The sequence below is a fragment of the Leopardus geoffroyi genome, chromosome B4 (genome assembly GCF_018350155.1).
Source record: "Leopardus geoffroyi isolate Oge1 chromosome B4, O.geoffroyi_Oge1_pat1.0, whole genome shotgun sequence".
Lineage (NCBI taxonomy): Eukaryota > Metazoa > Chordata > Mammalia > Carnivora > Felidae > Leopardus > Leopardus geoffroyi.
In genome coordinates this window covers 90,012,284-90,034,019 of record NC_059341.1, presented here as the reverse complement: position 1 = coordinate 90,034,019, position 21,736 = coordinate 90,012,284, and the positions used below count along the sequence as shown (strand labels likewise).

The 21,736-nt window shown below is 39.7% G+C and overlaps 1 protein-coding gene and 1 pseudogene across 3 annotated transcripts in view; one reads left to right on the top strand and one right to left on the bottom strand.

Moving 5' to 3' along the window:
• SRGAP1 (SLIT-ROBO Rho GTPase activating protein 1) overlaps positions 1–21,736 on the bottom strand; it is a 287,997-nt gene that overhangs the window by 113,214 nt on the left and 153,047 nt on the right. For all 3 annotated transcript variants that reach the window (XM_045464974.1, XM_045464975.1, XM_045464976.1), the window contains exon 4: positions 5,034–5,096. In XM_045464974.1, coding sequence (XP_045320930.1) covers positions 5,034–5,096 — 63 coding nt within the window. The remainder of the gene's footprint in view (positions 1–5,033; positions 5,097–21,736) is intronic.
• Positions 3,030–3,694, top strand: LOC123591148 (annotated as a pseudogene).

Sequence of the window (21,736 nt, the reverse complement as noted above, 5' to 3'; positions counted from 1 at the left end):
TAGAAAATGGTTGTCCCCAAACTACAATAATAGAGATAAAATGACCAGAAGGCCAGACCTGGACTTGACATTCTACTCCATTACTTACTGCACAACCTGGGTCAAGCCTCTCTGAGCCTTAGTTTCCTTATCTGTAAAATGGGGGAAATGATAGTAATTACCTCAGACAGATGCTATAAGGATCACATTACTTAATGCAAGTAATGTGCTTATTAGCACAATAACCAGCACATTCTTACTAAGCATGCGGTAAATGTCAGCTACACTGACAGGGTGTGGCTAGTTACCTATAAACCTCTCTCCCCCTCTCTCAAAGAAACAGAACCTCTGATCTGTAACTGGTTAGCAATGAGCTGGCCACCTACAAGGCTGTAACTCCCTGATTTCCCTACAGCCGCTGGAATCCCGTTCTTAGTTCTGGCCAATGAAACATTACGTGAAAATTTCACATGGGACTTTCATTAACTCTCCTTAAGAGACAGGAGGCCTGCCTGCCCTCTTTTCCTTTCTCCATTCTGTTCGTGTTTCCTTTCTCCATTTCAGGAACACCTATGCAACGGCTGGGGCTCCAGCAACTACTGTAAATACAAGGACTAAGGTTACAATCAGATTTCTCAGAACAGTCGGTTAGGAGAAGCCGGATTCTTGGATGGCTTTATGTAACCTCCATGCCAACACAAGGCTGCCAACCTCGGGACTGACTTCTTTTATGTGAGAGAGATTATAAACTTCTAATTTGCTTCCACCATTATTTTGAGTATCTCTGTTCCTCAAGGCCAAACTAATCCTGACTGCTTTGGCTGGCCCTTGTGGTGGTTTAAGAATCCAAATGGAGGCTCAAAGCCATTTTGAAGCCATGTTTCTGCAAATAAAGGCAAGATTGAGGACAAAATATGGAAAAGGAGATCCATGTCCTCAAAGCCTTTGCTCCCCTTCCAGAAAGCACCATCTCTCTGCCCCCTCTCTGCTCAGAAGTCCAGGCATTCATGCCCGATGCACACAACCTGTACTCAAAGGATCTGATAAAACATGGTTCATTCTAAGCTATAAATGATCATAAGGCATCTCTTTCTACTCTTTCTGGGTGTCTGTATTTTATTTAAGACAAACTCTTCCCACAGGATGTTTGGAATAACCAAGAGGCCTCTGGGAGAAATATTGTTGGGAATCAAAGTCCACAAACAAGGCTGCAGCTCACCACTAAGGTTGGCTGTAATTTCAAGTTAAGCTGGTATAAGGAGGTTAAGGTACTTCTCAAAATATTTTTGACACCCAGGGAATATCAAGAAATGAAAAAAAGGGAGGAGTGAAGATTTGTCTGAAAAGGCACTTAAACAGCAACCTCAGTTTCTTAAGGCTATGTATTTTATACTTGTCGCTTCACTGATCATTATTATACCATCAGTTGTACAAAATTCCATGCACGATGCAACTCAGAAGGTCATCTGTGCATGACCAGTCAGTGGCTGCACAAGGACCCTTAACCACATTCCCCCCAATTCCTGGCCCACTGTACAAACACTCCTCACCTTTTCTTTATCAATGTAAACTGAGTATGTATAATGAATAGGTTTTATCAGAACAAGACAGAAATTGTGTATCTGAATTTAAAGTGCAGGAGAGACCAAACATCCTTCTTCTTTTATAGTAAACACTGTGGGTGTGTATGCGTGTGTGTGCGCGTGTGTAAGTAATGTGAAGGTCTTTTCCTATGGAACGAGACCTCTGATCTTGGATGAGCACGCTCTCTGCTTAAGATAAAATTTTTTCACAAGAGTTCAAAGTGATCTACAGACTACCTAATTAAAACCTCATCTCCTCTACCCCTTAGGTCCTTAACTGACTTTGAGAGGTTAAACGACCCTGACAGGGTCATTCAAACTCCAGTGGCCTTTTCTAGAACCTGGCTCCTTCAGGCTTTCAGACTGACAATGATGAGAGTTTTGAGGAGTCAGCTTACTTGATTCATCTACACAGAGTCTGATAAATGTCTAAGTACATTTGACAGTCTGAGCCCAGGAGAAATTTCACCATACACATCCTTCACGGAGAAAAAAATTTTTACAGCATTCTACTGGTTTTCCTCCTATTCAACAATTAAGCTTGTCTTTGCCATGGTTGCTTTGATTAGTACTACTAGTTTCACACCATCATCAGCAGGCACCTGTCTATGATGTGACGACCAGCAGATTTATTTTTTAAAGTATTAGAGAATGATTTATATTTCTAGGTAAAACAACATCCAAGCAATGGGAACCACAAGGAAAGTGTCATAAAGCTCTCATCTTAAAACAGTTCAATGAAAGATGATACAGAGTTTCTTCTTTGGATAGTTCAGAGGCATGATGCTCACTAACCTTTTAAACTCTAAATCTAAATTCTGAATTCTAAATCTAGAAATGGTTGGCTAACTTAGGTTATCAGAAATTAACAAATCACACAAAGCGTGGGCTAATAAATGGCCTTTATCATCAAAAACTCCCTTTCATCAGGAATTTGTTAGAGGATATGACCTTATAAAGAGGCTTTGGCAAGCAAAGTTAAAAGTTCCTTAAGGAGGAACTAACAAATAGAAATTGTCAATTTAATTCCTAAGTACAGGGGTAGCAAATGTGCTATTAAAAATACAAATTTATCACACATGTACAAAAAAATTGGAAAGCGAATTTTATAAGACTATCACTCACTTTATAAAAGCTTAAAACTACAGTGTCTTTCAATTAGCAAGTATCAATGGAGCATTAAAAACAATTTACAAAATTGTATTTCACACACATGGCTTTTTAAGAACAAATGGAACCTGTAAATCAAGAAACGTGTTAAGAATGTTTTAGGTTTGATTTGCCTATAAATAAAAATTCAAATAATCTTGTGCAAAAATGCAAATATCTATAGCTAGAACAAATATTATTCACTTCTCATTATGTGATTCTCTCTTATAAAATAAAAACTCATCGACTTCCTCCAGAAGGAATTTTTATTTAATAATGAAAGATCATTGCCCATGTGGGCCACCGGACCAGCAGCTTTGCGTGCTAAACCCAATCTCCTCATCTAGCTTGAAGCCCAGCACCACCAAGATGCTGGCTTACCACTCTTCCCTCATGGACCCTGACACCAAACTCATTGGGAACACGGCACTGTTGCCTATTAGAAGTCAGTTCCAATGACCTGCCCCTGGAGACACAAATGATACAGAATTTGTGGATGAAGCCATCTATGACTTCAAGGCCAAGGTGTTTCTCAAGAATGAATGAATGAATGAATTCATTAAGAATGAAGCTGATAGAACCTTGATATATACAATCTCTACATTTCTGAGTGTCTAAAGAAACTCCAAAAATGCAACTCCAAAGGCCAAGATGAGAAAGTAATGTATCTGCTGGGAATCACTAATTTCCCCATTCCTGGAGAGCCTGATTTTCCACTTAATGCAATTTATGCCAAATCTGCAAACAAACAGGAAGATGAGGTGATGAGGGGCCTACTTACAGGAGCAGCCGAGACAAGAGACTGGGCTGAGACTTTGTGAGAAAGTTTTTGACCCTCAGCACGTGGTGGGCTTGCTTTGTGAAGAGACAATTTATGAACAAGAGTCTTTCAGGACCTGAAGAGTAAAAGGAGCCTGGGAAGACCCAGTTTTTCCACAGCCTTGGGCAGCATTTTACAACAAGAGGTACACGGTAATTTGCCTTTATTTCATAAAGTTTTTTTTTTTTTTTAATTTTTTTAACGTTTATTTATCTTTTTTTTTTTTTTTTTTTTAATTTTTTTTTTCAACGTTTATTTATTTTTGGGACAGAGAGAGACAGAGCATGAACGGGGGAGGGGCAGAGAGAGAGGGAGACACAGAATCGGAAACAGGCTCCAGGCTCTGAGCCATTAGCCCAGAGCCCGACGCGGGGCTCAAACTCCCGGACCGCGAGATCGTGACCTGGCTGAAGTCGGACGCTTAACCGACTGCGCCACCCAGGGGCCCCATAAAGTTTTATACAGAAGACAGAAGAGAGCATGTCTTCACTCGAAGAGCTCTTTATCAAGAATTTGGGTAGGGGAGGGAAGAATGAATTGCCAAAGGGTGATTTGAAATTTTCTGTGGTATTAAGCTGGTGCTTAATAAGAACAGGTAATAATAAAGGAACTTCTAATATTCCATGTAAAAAAAAAAATGATCATTAAGCGTAAAAAATTTTACACAGACATATGAGTAACTCCAACTTGCAACCTCATTGTTTTTTTAAATAAAATAGCTTTAAATTATTTAATTTCTTATAATTATATACAGTAACCTGAACAAAATTTAAATTCAAAAAAGGAAATTATTGCCAAGAAGGAAAACCGATACCTCCCCAAAAGTAATTTTAATATATTAGGTCATTAACCAAACAATTTAACTGAAATGGGAACAAAAATTAAAGTAACAGAATAAAAGCAACTCTAAATTGCTCAAATCCTGGAATGGCTAATGCAAGAATGGTAACAACTTGGGATGCCTCAGGGGCTCGGTCGGTGAAGCGTTCGACTCTTCGTTTTGTATCAAGTCATGACCTCATCGTTCTTGGGAGAAAGCCCTATGTTGGACTCTGTGCTGACAGCATGCAGCCTGCTTGGGATTCTCCTTCCTTCTCTCTCTGCCCCTCCTCCACTCACACTCACGAGTTCTCTCTCAAAATAAATAAATGGGCATTTTTAAAAAATGGCAACAATTTAAATCAAAATATTCTGGCATTAAATATACGTATAGATCACATATAATCCAACTAGTTACAAACATGATCTTACAGGGACATCTAATCTCTAGTTTCTTAAAGTGTGCTAACTGCATATACATATTTACTTGAATACAGTCTCCCCAACGGAGAGAGTAGCATAAGACCGTGGTAGTGTGCATCTATCCACTTGGATCAACATTTCAACCAGAGAAGCATCCATCAACACCTTAGCTTGGAATGAATTCGAATCAGAGCACTGTTTCTACAAACCAAAATTCCCAAGCAAAGATTCTTTCAAAAGAAGAAAGATTATGTGCTTACCGTATAGAGTTCATTAAGAACCTTCATCAAATCCTCATGAAGCTGGAATGCAATCTCTTTGCTCTACAATTAAGAAAAAATTAAGAATCTTTAAAAATGTAACAGAAACTTGTTTCCAAATTATTTACATCTTAAAAAGTCCACTGACTGAAAATAAAACAATATATAATACAAGAGAAGGCCAGCATAGCCCTAATATAAGAAACAGTTTTGACCAAACTGCCCTTTGTTTTCAATTAATGTATAGTTGACACACAATGTTACATTACTTTTAGGTGTACAATATAGTGATTCAACATCTCTAAAGGTTATGCTATGCTCACCACAAGTGCAGCCGCCATCTGTCACCTCACAATGCTATTACAACACCACTGACTACATTCCCTATTTGTATCTTTCATTCCCCACAACTTATTCATTCCATAACTGGAAGCCGGTATCTCCCACTCACCTTCACCCATTTTGCCCATCTCCTTCCTGTCTCCCAGGTGGCAACCACCAGTTTGTTCTCTGTATTTATGGGTCCATTTCTGCTTTTTGTTTGATTCTTTTGCTTCTTAGATTCCAGATACAAGTGAAATCATAAGGTATGTGTCTTTCTTTGTCTGACTTAATTTACTTCGCATAACACTCTCTTGGTCCATCCATATTGTTGCAAATAGCAAGATCTGATCCTTTTTATGGTTTACTAATATTCCACCACACACACACACACACACACACACACACATCTTTACCCATTCATCTATCAATGGACACTTGGGTTGCTTCTGCATCTTGGCTACTGTAAATGATGCTACGATAAACACAGAGGTGCGCATGTCTTTTCAAATGAGTGTTTTCATTTTCTTTGGGCAAATAACCAGTAGTGGAATTACCAGATCATATGATAATTCTATTTTTAATTTTTTGTAAGGTTTTAGTTTTAAGTAATCTCTACATGCCACGTGGGGATCTAACTCATGACCCCAAGACCAAGAGTTGCGTGCACCACCTACTGAGTCAGCCAGGTGCCCCTCCACTTTTAATATTTTGAGGAACCTCCACATGGCTTTCCTCATTAGCTATACCAATTAGTATTTCCACCAACAGTGCACACCTTCTTCCACATCTTGTTAACAGTTGTTACTGTCTTTTTGATTCTAGTTAAATGGCCTTTCTAAGTACTGGGTGTGTGCACCAATTGTCACCATAGGCTGGACAGAGGCAAATAAGTAGAGAGTCTGCATGGCTCTTGTAAACCATCTGAATCAGACTTTATCAAGACGAGAGAGGAAAAAGTAAGCCAGGTGAAGCATCGTGCTTGCTCAGACGTTCAGTTGCAAAACTAACATCACTAAAAAAGATGAGATCCGGCATCCTATCTGACAGAGATGTCACAGAGAAATCTTGCAGTGTGAGTCCCAAAAAGCTAAGTTAGAAACCAAAACAGAAATTAACTCTCCCTTTCCAAGGGAACTATGTGACTAACTACAATTTTAGCGTTAAGAAAGCATTTTCAGGGGGTGCCTAAGTGGCTCAGTTGGTTGAGCGTCTGACTGTGTCAAGTCATGTCTGTCAGTTGGTGGGTTCAAGCCCTGCATCAGGCTCTGTGGACAACTCAGAGCCTGGAGCCTGCTTTGGATTCTCTATCTCCTTCTCTCTCTGCCCCTCCCCTGCTCATGCTCTCTCTCTCTCTCAAAAATAAATATTAAAAAATTAAAAAAATAATAAAAGAAAGCATTTTCAAAGCAGTGCAATGGTAAGGCCACTTACAGTCCATATATCTTTGCTTCTGCATTTTTTAGGTTTTTATTTGAATTCTAGTTAGTTAACATATAGTGTAATATTAGTTTCAGGTGTACAATTCAGTGAATGATTCAACACTTCCATACATCACCCTGTGCTCATCTGCATTTATTATTTTCATGACAATGAAAAAGAGTTCTCCTTTTCCACTCAATTGGTAAATAACCAGCATTTAAAATAGTCTTTCCTAGGCTAATTCTAAGAGTTTGATATAGGAGTTTTTGAATCTTTTTTTTCCCCAGCAAAATCGACAAGCTATTTTAAAGGCATTCATGTATCCAAATTACTTTTCTTCCTGTTTTGAGTTCATTATGTAGTCTGCTACAGAGAATGGAAAAAAACGTAGTGTGGCTTAACCTACAGTTTGAATCAAGAATGACCACACCCACTGGATCATTTATGTGTCTCCCACTGGACTGCTGGCATCAGGGGTAAGGGCCACATCTTTATCAGCTCTGTGACTCTGCTGTCCTGCACGGTGCTTGGCAACCAGGCTAGGACTAGGGGGAGGCAGAGGAGGCACCAACGGTTTGGTATTTAAGGTGAGATTCCCTCCCCCACTAGACCAGGTCCTGCTGGGGCACATGGGAAGCTTCCAATGAACACTTGCTAAATGAATCTGTAAAGAAGCTGAAATACTGTGTCTGAGTAAGAGCTCACATCTTCAGCTCCACATCTGCTGAAGGTTGGCCACTGGGGAGAGGATGGAAAGGAAAGGCCCACAGGCCACTTGTAAGGAAATATTAGGACTTAGATGAAATACAGCCCATCTGCAAATGCAAGGTCACTGGGTCAGGCTTCCCTCAAAAAAGGCCAAATGTGATGAAGCAAAATCTCCGAAAGATAAAACAATGTGGGAAGATGACATCAGAGCAGTACCTGAACTTGGAGAAATGCAAATTCATTAGCAGCCTTTGTCACTAGGTCTTTTTACGTGATACAGTACTGCTGTTTATCAAGCTCTGCCAGCTTCTAAAATCTTTAAATTGGAGTTAGAGACTTTATGTTTTGCTGTGTCCCTGATATGTGAAGAGGTGGGTTAAGAGTCACTCAACAGTGAAAGGCAAGCCACAAGTGAGCAAATGAAGCCACCTGAAACTCGTTTTATTTTCCCCAAGTCTTGGTTATTCTGACTTGTATACATTACACTGGAATCTCCTAGGACTTCAGTTTGGTATTATTTTAATATCAAATTTCACTCGAGGATCTGGGTCACCGATTCAGAATCCTTTAATGGGATCAAAGGCCACCAACAGACTCTGCTCAGCTGACCACATTTCAGGTAGGAGGTCCAAAAATAAAGTATTTCTTGGCAAAGGCTCAGGACAATAACAACAGAAAGTCCCTTCGGTCTGATTGGCCCCGAACAAGAATATTTAGAATCAGATTAAAGACTGAAATTTGGGGTGATAGGAGTCCTCCCAAGCTATCCTAGGTCATGTATCTTAGAACAAGCAAGAAGATTCTTTGTGTATTTCACATTTTACAAGATTTCAGGTGGTGAGGTAGAAGAAATCTGGCATCACAAAATGTGCTCTCCCAAGCATACTCTTACGTTTCTCTTTCACCTTTTCCCAGAGGCCCTGAAATATAAAAAAATTTATCTGAGAGGTAGTATTGCATAACACTTAAAAGCAAGGGCTCTGGAGTCAGAACGCCTGGGTCTTAAGTTTCAAAGACTTTGGATTCCCTTGAGCCTCAGTTTCCAGATCTGTAAAATGAATATAGTCATTGCACCTATCTCATGGGGTTGATGAGAGCATTAATCAGATGACACGCACATTGCATTAAGAACGATATCTAACACACAGTAAACTCTCCTTAAATATTACAATTATTTCTTTCCCAGACACTATTTGTAATGGCAACTTCCTTAAGCGTAAAGGCCACGTCATATTTCTCCTTCTTTTGGTCTCTGAGGAGACTTGCTGCATTGACTTTCATGTAGAAAGAGCTGGGCAGACACTGGTTGATTTGATTTTGATGTCCCTCTGCCGTGGTTATTAGATCCCTCCAAATGGCGCCTCATTTGGAAGGGTCCCCAGTATTGTGCTCCAGCCATACTCCCTTCCCCATACGTACGTTAAGTAACCTTACCTTTCCGTATTCCATTTTCATGGAAGTCCTACTACTAGTAATACACGATGAATTAATAAAACATCTGCTAATGGGGTGTCTGGGTGGCTCAGGTGATTAAGTATCTGACTTTTGACTTCAGCTCAGGTCATGATCTTGCAGTTTGTGAGTCCGAGCCCCGTGTCAGGCTCTGTGCTGACAGTGCAGAGGCTACTTGGGATTCTCTCTCTTTCTGCCCCTCACCCACTCATGTCCTGTCTCTCTCATAATAAATAAATAAACTTAAAAAAATGTAATGTGTGCTAGGTACCACCCCTTCCCCCAAAATAAAACATCCACTGGCAAATGGACATTTCCTCAAGCAAACATGAAAAGATATATACAAATCATGAAAGAGGCCCTTAAGGATCCTGGTTCCCATGGGGAATTTTAGATTTTTCTCAAAAGTTGGCGGGGAGTGTCTTTCAGGTCGGTAAACCCCTGGCTATACCCATGACACATCACTAAAGTTGCTACCTGTTGGTTTTAAATCTTCACGGTCTAGTAAATAACTTCAAAATTAACTACTGTCTTCCCACCATGACTTCTTTAGTCAGCAAAGATGGTTAAAGAACTGGACTGTGCTCTGAAGCCCAAGTTCATGTGACTAATGAGTGAAGCATGGATACACGGGCTGGACCCAACATCAAGTCCTTGTCTTGAGTGCTGGGGTCATGGTGCTTGTGCTTATGGCATGTTAACAGTGACTGGATCACCTCCTGTTAGCCCCACCTCAACTTTAAGCATGTCTCCAAATTATTATACCAACAGTGAATAACAATCCTTTCTTCAAAATACTACCCTGGACCCCAAAAGAAATAATCTTAAGCCGCCTGCTGTGGCACACAGTTAGTGCCGTGGCAACGTCAGACTAATGAACTGAAACCCTCCAATTAGAAAATACCTGGATTTTCAAAGCCCATAAAAATTCAATAGGTTAAATATGCCTCTGGTTTCTTTTTCATTAGAAATTTGAAAGCAATGAAGCAGACCCTTAATCCTTGAACAAGAACTACTAGGAAAAATGATACCTCAGTATTAAGAAAAGCAATCAGTGTTCCCTTACAAGAGGGAAGAGTGACTTTATATAAAAGGATATACATTTGAAATCAGGTATTTTCTACGTTACTTGAGATTGGTGGATTAAAATTACTTTTGCACAGGGCAGGGGAGTCGCTTCATCTGCTTCAGGTATGAAGTTGGGAACATGAAGAATTGGTCCCCCCCCCCCCCCCCCCCACCCCCATTAATACGAGTCTATGTAAGTTCCAGTGATGGTAAAACTTCCCACACATTACAACGAAACCCTGATATTCTTACCCAAGGGGATGGAAAATGGTTACAGCTTCAATACAGTTGACATTTACTGACTGTCTCTGATGTGTAGAATACCTGAATGTCTCTGATGTGTGTCTCTGTGAGTAGAATATCAAGCCTATTTCTTTTCTGTTTGTCACTTTGATGTTTCAGATACATCAAACATGAGTTCAAACCATCCCAAAGTGGTTACCTTTTTCCATATAAAAATTGAGTATATTGAAGAATATTAAAAAATAGAGAACAGAGGTATACACCTACCACCGTTATAATTTCATTTCCTTCAAGTTTATTTATCTAAACATAGGTCTGCAGTGTAATCATTCTGTAATAATGAAGTATCTTTTTCTACTCTTTTTTCCAATTACCATACACTTCTCCATGTATTTACATACTTTGAGAACCATCATTATTGGATTCATAATAACTACCCAGTGAATGTATATTAACCATTCTTCTATTATGGTTGCCAATATTTCCACTATTTTTCACTAATCATTCCATCATTTATTTACTTATTCATTCAATTTCACCAATCTGCTTTAAGCACTCTGAACTATTATCACAAATGCTGGTCTAAGGGCATAGCTTGCATTTTACATTGTTTCCTTAAGATCAATTCCCAGACATGAAATTAGTAGGATAAAAGTATTGACACTTCTAAGCCTCTTGATACATACGAGAATATTATTTTCTAAAAAGGTTCTGATGAATTTATAGTTCTTTCAGGGCAACAGTGTCACTCAAGTCAGAATCTGGGGTTCATCCAGGATTCATTTCATCTCTCTAAAGGAGAAGTCACCAATCCTATCTATCCTGGCTGATCTATTCTTCTGCATGCCATTAGAATTAAAAAAAAAAAAAAAAAAAAATCTAGTTATGTCCTTTCTCTGATTAAAGCCTTCCAAAGGCTTGCTATGTACTTGCAGGATAGAGTTCAAAATTCTTCAATTTCTCATAACCTCCTCTGCCTAACTAGTCTACTTCGCCTTCCACAAATTTCAAACTACATCCTTCAGCCTGGCCATAAACTGCCACCTCACGTGTCCTGCTTTCAATCACATCCCCGTACTTTTCCCAGGCTGGCCCCTCTGCCAGGACTCTCCTTCCTTTTTGTACCTGATAGAGTCCTATCTGTTACTTTGAAAACTTTCTTGTAACTTTGTCTTGTCTCCCAAAGAAAGAAATTATGTCCCGCCTTCTCTGTTATTTCAGAATACATTTTTCACCACTCCCAGGCAGTATAATTTAGTGGTTAAGAGTTCATACTCTAAAATCACACTGCCTATTTTCAAACGTGTTATAGTCTGTGCGTAAATAATTTTGTGAGACCTCAGTTTTTCCAATGACAAAATGGAGACACAAGTACTCTCTATGTTAAGAGTTTTATTGCAATGGTCCTTATTAATACTTAACACAAAACGCAGCATATGGTGAGTGGTAAGCTGATGCTACCCAACTAATATTACACCTATCACATTTCTTTCTCTCCTCAGAGTTTCTTTGAGAACAGAGACTATGTGTTCCAAGACCTGCTTGGGTGCCTGGCACTCCATAGGTTCTAGATACGCATTTGTTGAACGAATGGGCCCAGACCTGAGTGAATAAAGCACGACTTCTGCCCTCCACAGCTTAAAATCTCACGGAAGAGCCAGACATGCCCCAACAGCTTTCTATGCAGAGCACTGTAATCAGCACTACACTGTGTGGTCCCTGGCCAGGATCTCTATTCCTGGAGGCCTGCAGCCTTGCTCCCTGGAAACTCCCAGAAATGAGAGAGAGAAAGGCAGCACAAAGAGCATAATTAATACAACCACAGGTGAATACACTGAGCGATCAATCAAGTGATCTATGTGGTTGGATTAAATGACCAATTCAGAGGGCTTCTGGGCTCACACAGAGGTATTTTTAAAGTAAATCTATTGCGATGACCAGAATCCTGACCTTATGCTGAGTCAGAGTGGGAATAAGAGAGAAAGAGGAAAACCAGATTAAATATTTAATAAGAAGGTTTTAAATGTTTTTAGTGTCTCATGCTTGGTGAGTTTTAGATATAAATTTTGGTTAAAAGGGTCAAGCCATATTTCCACAATATGTGTGCTTTTAAGTTTCCAAAGCTCATGTTCATATGTATTTACAATAATAGATTCTCTTGAGTCACGAAAACTCTGAAGACAGAGGCAACAGCATCCTGTTAAACACCTAATGCAGAAAGTTGGGATGGTCGTAATGTCCTGAACCAAGCTTCTGGATAACATTTATGGTGTTTCTCTACATTCCCTTCTATCCATTAAGCAACATGGTTTTGTATTTATGACAATGCACAACTAAGTATCAGTGCATGGAATTAGCCTCATTCCTGAGAAAATCAATCAGTGCTCTCTGAGACAAAGCTCCATGCCATTAGAAAATGTGGGAAAATAAGAATCATAGACGTACAGGAGAAAGAACTTCATCGTGGAACAAGACAAAACTGAATCTTAAAGGAAGTATCTGGAACATCTCCCAAAATACTTACTAATAAATTGCTAGGCAAATGTGGCATTTGCCATCCAGGTGAAAAAGGCCTGCTATTGCTATGTTGAGCCCATATGCTGATAACTTGAAAGGTGCAAAGTTGGGGCACCTGGAAGGCTCAGTCGGTTGAGGTTCAACTTTGGCTCAGGTCATGATCTCATGATTCGTGGGTTTGGGCCCCACATCGGGCTTGCTGCTTTCTACCCAGAGCCCACTTCGGATCCTCTGTCCCCCCTCTCTCTGCCCCTCCCCTGCTTGCGTTCTCTCAAAAATAAATAAAAACATTAAAAAAAAAAATTGGAAGATGCCAAGTCATGTATACCAAAGTCACTTATAACCTCCCAGGTATAAACGCACCAGAACAGACATGTGAAGTAACCCAAGACTGAAATTTAAAATCCTACAGGGAATAAAAAAGATGTGACAACTATTTTCATTTTCAGCTTGCATTTCCTTAACTCTTCAAGAAACACAGTTTTTCGTGCTAGGGTTATTTCTCTACTCAAAATGGTGATAAATTAGACATACCTTTTCAGTGTCACTAAATGAATAATCACTCAGGCATAAGTCCTCAGTAGCTGATATAAACAAACCCACCCAATTAAAATCAGAATGTGTTATGAAAGTTTGGTTCAGACTGTAATATAATTAACTTTTTTAAAATGTAAGAAATGTACTTCCAGACCATTTTTTCTTTTTAAAAATGTTTATCTTTGAGAGAGAGACAGGGACAGAGAGAGAGACAGAGAGAGAGAGAGACACAGACAGAATGAGCGGGGAGAGGGGCAGACAGACAGGGAGACATACAATCCGAAAGCAGGCTCCAGGCTCTGAGCTGTCAGCACAGAGCCCGACGTGCGTGGGGCTTGAACTCAGGAACCACAGGATCATGACCTGAGCCGAAGCTGGACGCTCAACTGACTAAACCACCCAGGTGCCCCTCCAGACCATTTTTCAATATGCTGCTTTACAAAAATTTACTAACTCAAACTTTATTAACATTTCTTATTGTTAGCATAATAACAGATATCCTATAGTACGTGAACCTGAATCTACAAATTTCTCACTGAAGCCAACTGTCTTTCTCTCCTATGGCAAATGTGGTGTGCAGGGATCCTAAGCCACACTGCCTCTCTGTGTGACCAAAAGCTTATGTCTATGACACAGTTGGCCAGGTTATGAGCATATTCTGTGGTGAAGCAAACTAGACCACACTGTGTAGAGAACCCATGATCTTAGTCTTAATAGCACTGTGGTAAGAAAAATCCAGACTATTTACAAAAATAAATCAATTAAGTAGATTTGCTCATTTATAAGTAATCTATTGAATTAGTAAGCAAAAGGTCGAGATTCTCCGATACTAATAAAAAGTTCAATAATTCTTGTACTCACTCATTCATTCTATGAGTTTTTATGAGTGCCTTCTAAGTGCCAAGGTTAGAAACACAGCCTTACAGTTTAGCGAGACAGATAAACACAATTTCAATCCAATCTGACTTATGCTTAGTCAAACAATCTAAACCAAGTAAAATCTCTATCTACAGCTCTTGAAGCAAACTCAAAATTTAATAAACTAATCAATCTTCAAGAATTTAACCTAAATCATAAATCAGGGCTGCTTGGGTGGCTCAGTTGGTTGAGTGTCCGCTTCTTGATTTCAGCTCAGGTCATGATTCCAGGGTTGTGGGACTGAGCCGTGGGCCAGGTTCCGCACTAAGTGCAGAAGCCTTCTTGGGATTCTCTCTCTCCCCTATTAATACCTTTTACTTCTCTGAACTGTTTGCTCATCTGTACAATGGAGAATATTACAATATCCGGTTGACTCTTGAACAACATGGGTTTGAGCTACCCGGGTCCACCTACACGCAGGGTTTGTTAAAATAAGTACGGTACAGCAAGTGCATTTTCCTTTCCACATGACTTATTTTTTAAAATATTTCTTAAAATATTTGTTTTTGAAAGAATAAAATGGGCAAAGGAGGAACTGAAGCAGGCTCTGTGCTGACAGCAATGAACCTGATGCGGGGCTTGAAATCACGAGGTCATGACTTGAGCCAAAGTCGGAAGCTCAACCGACTGAACCACCCAGGCACCCCTTATGACTTTTTAAGTAATATTTTCTTTTCTCTAGCTCACTTTATTGTAAGAATACAGTATATAATACATATAACATATGTGTTAATTGACTGTTTATGTTATCAGTAAGGCTTCTGGTCAACAGTAGACAATAGTTAAGTTTTTTTTTTCTTTTTAATTTTTTATTTGGGGGGGGAGGGAGGGGCAGAGAGAGAGAATCCCAAAGCAGGCTCCACAACGTCGCTGCAGAGCCCTATGCGGGGCTTGAATTCACAAACTGTGAGATCATGACCTGAGCCAAAATCAAGAGTCAGAGCCAGGTGCCCCTGTTAGTAGTTAAGCTTTAGGGGAGTCAGAAGGTATAAGCAGATTTGCAACTGTGCAGGAGGTTGGCACCCCAACCCTCACATTGTTCAAGGGTCAACTGTGTACTCCTTAGGGTTCTTACAAGGATTAAATTGTTAGGTGCGTAACAGAGTATCTGGCACATACTAAGAACTCCATGAATATAGGCTCTGTCATGATGCTATTATCAGCTCAAGGTCATTCCTTGTTTCATTTCATGAAGTCATCCTCCATTTTTGAAATGCTGATGCAACAGCGTATTCATACTGACTTTCAACTCCTTATGTCTCAGATGGTCCCTTCAACATATTTCAAGACTTTCTAGAATACTTCAATTTTGTTTGAGGTACTACAGCAGGAAGGATAAAGTCCATTCCAAAGCCACAACAAAGCAAAACTCTTAACTGTAAGCTCCCCCTTGCTGACTTCAGACTGTAGTAACTGCTAGATAGTCCTCCTTAGATTAAGGAACCTGTCTCCACCTACGTTCTATCAATTGGTCTTAACTCCTGTAGACTTAGAGAGCTAGACAATGCAAACCATCTTCTACACGATAGGTCTTCAAATATGTGAAGACAGCTACTGTCTCCTAGGGAAAGCTGACTTTCTTTGTACTAAGTATCCCCAGTGTCTTTATTCCTTACATGACACAGTTTAAGGATATGAGAGCACATTCTCCTTGCCACGCCCCCATCATTGCCTTGCAGCTAGTAGTACCATAGAGATTCTTTCTTTATATTTCAAGGAGTGGAGGCTAAAATTTTGAAAGGATTATCAAGAAGTAACACACACCTCCCAGTGACTTGCAATCACCCCGTTCTGTGGAGACAGTCCAAACCCATGTCTACGTGGTCACAATAAGCCCAGGAATCCTGGAATCATTGCTAGATTCTTTTTCTTTTCCAACAGGGTAAAGAGGCATCAGTTAAAAGAGTAGAAGCCTTAAGAAAATCTGACTAGGACAGATCTTTTGTAAAACCACCACCACCACAAAGCATTTAGTTAATTCTCAATCTATATAAATGCAAGCTTTATGAAGACAGTAGAAATATGGAACTACTCTCTGGTCATAATTCACGAAACAGAAAAAATTACCAGCCAGATTACTATGCAATAGCTTTCTCACTAGTTTCCTTAAGACCAGTTTGTTCTCATTTCAATTGACTCTTCGTAGTGCTTTCAACAAACAAAGCTGATTATGTCATATCCCTGATTAAAAAGCTCTCTTGGCTTCTTTAGTTGCTTAAATGACCACCTACCAATTCCTCAAACAGAAAATTCTTGCACTCCCACCCCCTGCACCCCCCACCAAATATGCCTTTCTAAATCTCAGCCAGCTGTTACCCCATTATGTATGCTTCACCATCCTACAGGCTACATTGCTGACCTTGGCCAGCTGTATAACTGATGGGAGTTTTAGGTCGAGGCAAAAAGGAGGTTCTAACCTATCTTCACAGCTCACTGCTGTTGGACAGGTAGACAGGGCCACCAGGAGTCCCACCTACCATCATCTTCCCCTACAGCCGTTTCCTAGATACGTGCTAGGCTCGATCAGAATCCCAGGACCTTGTCCTTTACTGTTCTCGCTGTATAAAAGAATACACTTCCCCTAATTCTCCTGTAAAACCCAAGTTTAAGACGATGATCAAATGCCACTTCAAAGACTCTGTGGAGTCTTTCTCCATTTTCTTTTAATCTGTTTTTAATGTTTATTTATTTTTGACAGAGACAGAGCGTGAGCGGGCAAGGGGCAGAAAGAGAGGGAGACACAGAATCTGAAGCAGGCTCCAGGCTCTGAGCTGTCAGCACAGAGCCCGACGTGGGGCTCGAACTCATGGACTAGGAGATCATGACCTGAGCCGAAGTTGGACGCCCAACCGACCTTGCCACCCAGGCACTCCCATTTTCCTAGGCAGTATGTCTTACAATCCCCCCTGTGCTATGGTAGTTTTAGGTCCTTTCTCTGTAAGAGCAGTTACTGGTTTGTAACGTAATTTTTATCTCTACACTTCCTTTCCTTTTTAGGTTATAAGCTCCTTTGGGGTACTGAGGATTTGGGCCTTACTCCCTTTTGTAATCTCAGAATGCACCCTTGTGCCTGTCACATAATGATAATACATGTTTGTTGAATGAATAACAGAATGTCCACTTTGTTTTGAAAAGGAAACTGATTTCAGTAAAGTTTCAGAAAAAATGAAGAGAAAGAAAAGTGAAAGTTACAATGGATTTGTTATGATTATTTTCAGTGGAATTCTAAGACCTTGCCAAATAATAAAATATTATTTTATTAGACCCCTGCAATCTCTATCTTAAGAGCTAAAGAGATGAAATTTTTGTGGGCATGTTTATTCAAGCCAGTGCACTAAGCCAAATAGGATTCTTGTTCACTTAAAACTATCAAAGTTTAAAAAGTAAAATGGCGCACGTATTTATTACTATCAATTATTAAACATTACTGTTTTTTTCAATGTAAATAGTTCATATATTCAGTGTCAAAATTTATTATTTTCATAATTTTCTAAGGTTCATCTGACAATGTATTTAAGTTGGTAAAATATCTGCTTGTCTCTAACTACTTTTCTAGTAATTTTTTCCTTTCAGATTTTAAATATTTTTTAGTGTTTATTTTTGAGAGCGAGAAAGAGAAAGAGAGAGAGAGAGAGAGAGAGAGGGAGAGAGGGGGGGAGAGAGAGAGAGAGAGGGAGAGAGGGGGAGAGGGACAGAGAGAGAGAGCACAAGCAGGGGAGGGGCAGAGAAAGAGGGAGACACAGAATCTGAAGCAGGCTCCAGGCTTTGAGCTGTCAGCACAGAGCCCGACACTGGGTTTGAACTCATGAACCATGGGATCATGACCTGAGTTGAAGTAGGCTGCTTAACTGACTGAGCCACCCAGGCACTCCCTTTCAGATTTTAAAAGCACTGAAATCGATCTGACAGCCACAGTCAGTATCTGTTTGCAAGTGCGTATTTTTGGGTTGCTATAATTCAAGGTATCACAAGTGTTTCTTAATTCAAATATTTACTCTATGTGCAATACCCCCCAATATGGCATTTCTTGCAGCTGCTAGAAATCTTTTAGAATCCTACCATGTGAAATTAAATACAGTCTTCAAATGGTAAGAAGGCTTGGCTAGCAACCAGAATACGGTTTTCAGGTTGCTTTAGACGTCGTTGATCTCAACTGCAGACACCTCGACATATGGTAGGAATGTTCTCTCCTCATCAGTTCTTTTCTTAAGGCTGCAATTTCCTCCTTGGATGAGGAGAATGGTACGGATTCAGTGTCTACAGCTCTTTGAAGATGGGTCTTATTAAGTGCTGATCTTTTATAAATAAATGAACCTAAACAAACCTGGTACTGAATGGTATTTTTTATCCTTCTTTATGGGAGGTGAGAGGCTGGGTGTCTTTTGATTTACTCCATGTTAATTTAATTAAGAGTTGTAAACCCTGTAATTGAAAAATCAAATTACACATTTCTTTAAACAACAACAAAAAAAGCGTTTGGGCGAATGGAGGACTCAGTAAGAATCAAGTGTTCTCAACTTGGGCCAATTCTCTCTGACCAGGGACATCTGTTAATATCCGAATACATTTTTGGTTGTCACAACTGGTAAGGTGCTACTGGCATTTAATGCAGAAAGAAATCCAATCATCCAATTCTTGTTCTCCAATAAGTAAGGTATCGTTTTTTCCCTGGTTGCTTCCTATAATTTTGCTAGTTTTCAATCTGATTATGATGCATCTGTGTATTGACTTCTAAAGATTCATCCAGTTTTGGGGCACTTGCGGGGCTCAGTTGTTTAAGTGTCCGACTTCGGCTCAGGTCATGATCTCACGGCTTGTGGGTTCAAGCACCCCGTTGGGCTCTGTGCTGACAGCTCAGGGCCTGGAGCCTGCTTTAGATTCTGTGCCTCCCTCTCTCTCTGCCCCTCCCTCTCTCCCCCTCCTCCAAAACCAAAACAAACAAACAAAAGATTCATCCAGTTTGGATTTTGCTAAGCTTCTTGAATATGTAGGTTTATCTCATTTGCCATGTTTGGGAAGTTTTCTTGCAATTATTTTTTCAAATATTTTCTCTGCACAAACTCTTTTCTCCTCTCCTTCAGGGACTGTGCTGTCTACTGATACAGCTGTCAGACTTTTGGTATTGTCCCAAAGGTCCATGAGGCAATGATCATTTTCCATTTCAAATTTTTCTGTTGTTGTTCAGATTGGACAACTTCTATAAATCAGTCTTCAAGATTAACAGAAATTAATCTGACTTTTCCCTATGTTATTTCCATTCTGCTATTGAACCCATTTAGTGAGTTTTTTTATTTTGGTTACTTCCTATCTTTCCCTTCACTTCAAGAGTGTTTGTTCTTACTTCTTGGCACATTTTTATCATGGTTGCTTTAAAAATGGTAGGTAATTCCAACATTTGCATCAATTCAGAATCATCTGTTGATGGTCTTTTCCCATGTGAATTGAAGTTTTCACGGTTCTTTATATGCTGAGTAATTTTGGATTGTATTCTGGATATTTTGAATATGATATTATGAGATTTGGAGCTTGTTTAAACCACATGCAAAATATTGATATTGTTGTTTTATCAAGACATCAACCTGGTTCAATTCAGGATGCAAATTCTGACCAGCCTTCATGGTTGTGGTTTCAACATCAGGTCTTTTTCAAACATCTTTGTAACACTAATTTGATCTGTCCTGCACATGCATCATCCAAAGTTCAGTCTGGAATTCAGGCAGTGTTCTATCCCTTAGCTCAGTTTTCAAAATCTTTGGTAGGTATACTCCTCAAAATCAGACTCAAGCCTATTCAGCTCAGAGATGAACTGAGGAGTTCATAAAGAACTTTATAGGGGGCACCTGGCTGGCCCAGTTGGTGAAGCATGGGACCTCTTGACAGCGGGGTTGTGAGTTCGAGCCCCATGTTTGGTGTAGAGATTAAAAATAAAATCTTAAAAAACAAAAAGAGAAAACTTTATGAGTTTTTTTTAATCTTCACCCGTCTATAATCTCCCTGGTCCTTTTTGGTTCTTTGGGAAACCCTTTTCAGTCATCTAACCAGAAAGCTGGTACTTTACTTATTCCACTCTGCCACAAACTTCCCATGACTGATTTTCCTCTGAGTTCTCACTCCTGGGAAGTAGATTGCACATAATAGTGCTACTTAAATCCAGCTGTCAATACTGGATCTTTTTGAAACGTCTTGAAATTTCTGTTATGCAGGTGACATTCACCTCTGGTTTCTAACATAAATGTAAATATTCATTATCTACTCCCTCAATAAACATTAATGGAGCATCTAGTACGTGTTAGTATTTCAACGAATGATACAAAGCACTTCCCTCAGGAACTTACATTTAAATGGAGGGGAGGGGTGCCTGGGTGGCTCAGGTGGTTAAGCGTCCAACTTTGATTCAGGTCGTGAGTTCAAGTCCTGCGTCGGGCTCTGTGCTGACAGCTTAGAGCCTGGAGCCTGCTTCAGATTCTTGTTTCCCTCTGCGCCCCCTCTCTGCCCCTCCCTCACTCACACTCTGTCTCAAAAATTAATAAACATTAAAAAGAATTTTTTTAAATTTTAACTGAGGGGAAACAAAGTGAATACATATTAAGTAAATACAGAATATGTCAGAAAGAGAGAAGTGCTACGGAGAAAAATATAGCAAGAGAAAAGAGGTGGGGGTGCAGACTTTAACTCAGAGTAACATGGGAGATGAGAGAGTGAGGAAAGGAGATCTGCCTGAAGTTAAAAGGATTGTTCCAGTTTTTCCTCTTTATATATTTGATTAGTCATTTCAAAGATAACTTGGCAGGTAAGACACTTAGAACCCATGTGCAAGCTGCTATCTTGCTCAGAAATTCCCTAAGTTCCTGTCTTTTCATCTTAACCATCCGAATTTTTATGTTCAAAGCACAGTTTTCAAGTGTACCTGGAGCACAGGCCAATTCTCCATTAACAAACAGCATTTGGAGCAGAATTAGTTACTGTTTGTAGTTTCCCCATTTTTTTTTTTTTTTTTTTTTTTTTTACTGTGGACACTGGTATACTCTGGGCCAAGTTTCTTTAAGGTTTTAGTTTATAATAAATAATTCTTTTCTTCTGTGCCTTACAAAATATGTTCATCGTACAAAAATCAGAAATCACAGATAAGCAAACAGAAGGGGAAAAAAGTAACTTAGAGATGTTCACTTAAAATAATTTTGGTTCATACACTTCCATTTTTTTAAGTTTTTTTTTTTTTTTTTTTAAAGTTTGAAGTAATCTCTACATCCTATGTGGAGCTCAAACTCACAGTCCTGAGATCAAGAGCCGCGTGCTCAACCAACTGAGCCAGCCAGTTTTTTTAACCACGAATAAGTTTCAAGTGTTGTCAACAACTGTTTTGAATGTAATGATGGGTTCAACCGCTAACATGAGAGTGTCAGTACCACCACACCATGCTGCATGACAAAATGTCCCAGGGGCGCCTGGGTGGCGCAGTCGGTTAAGCGTCTGACTTCAGCCAGGTCACGATCTCGCCGTCCGTGAGCTCGAGCCCC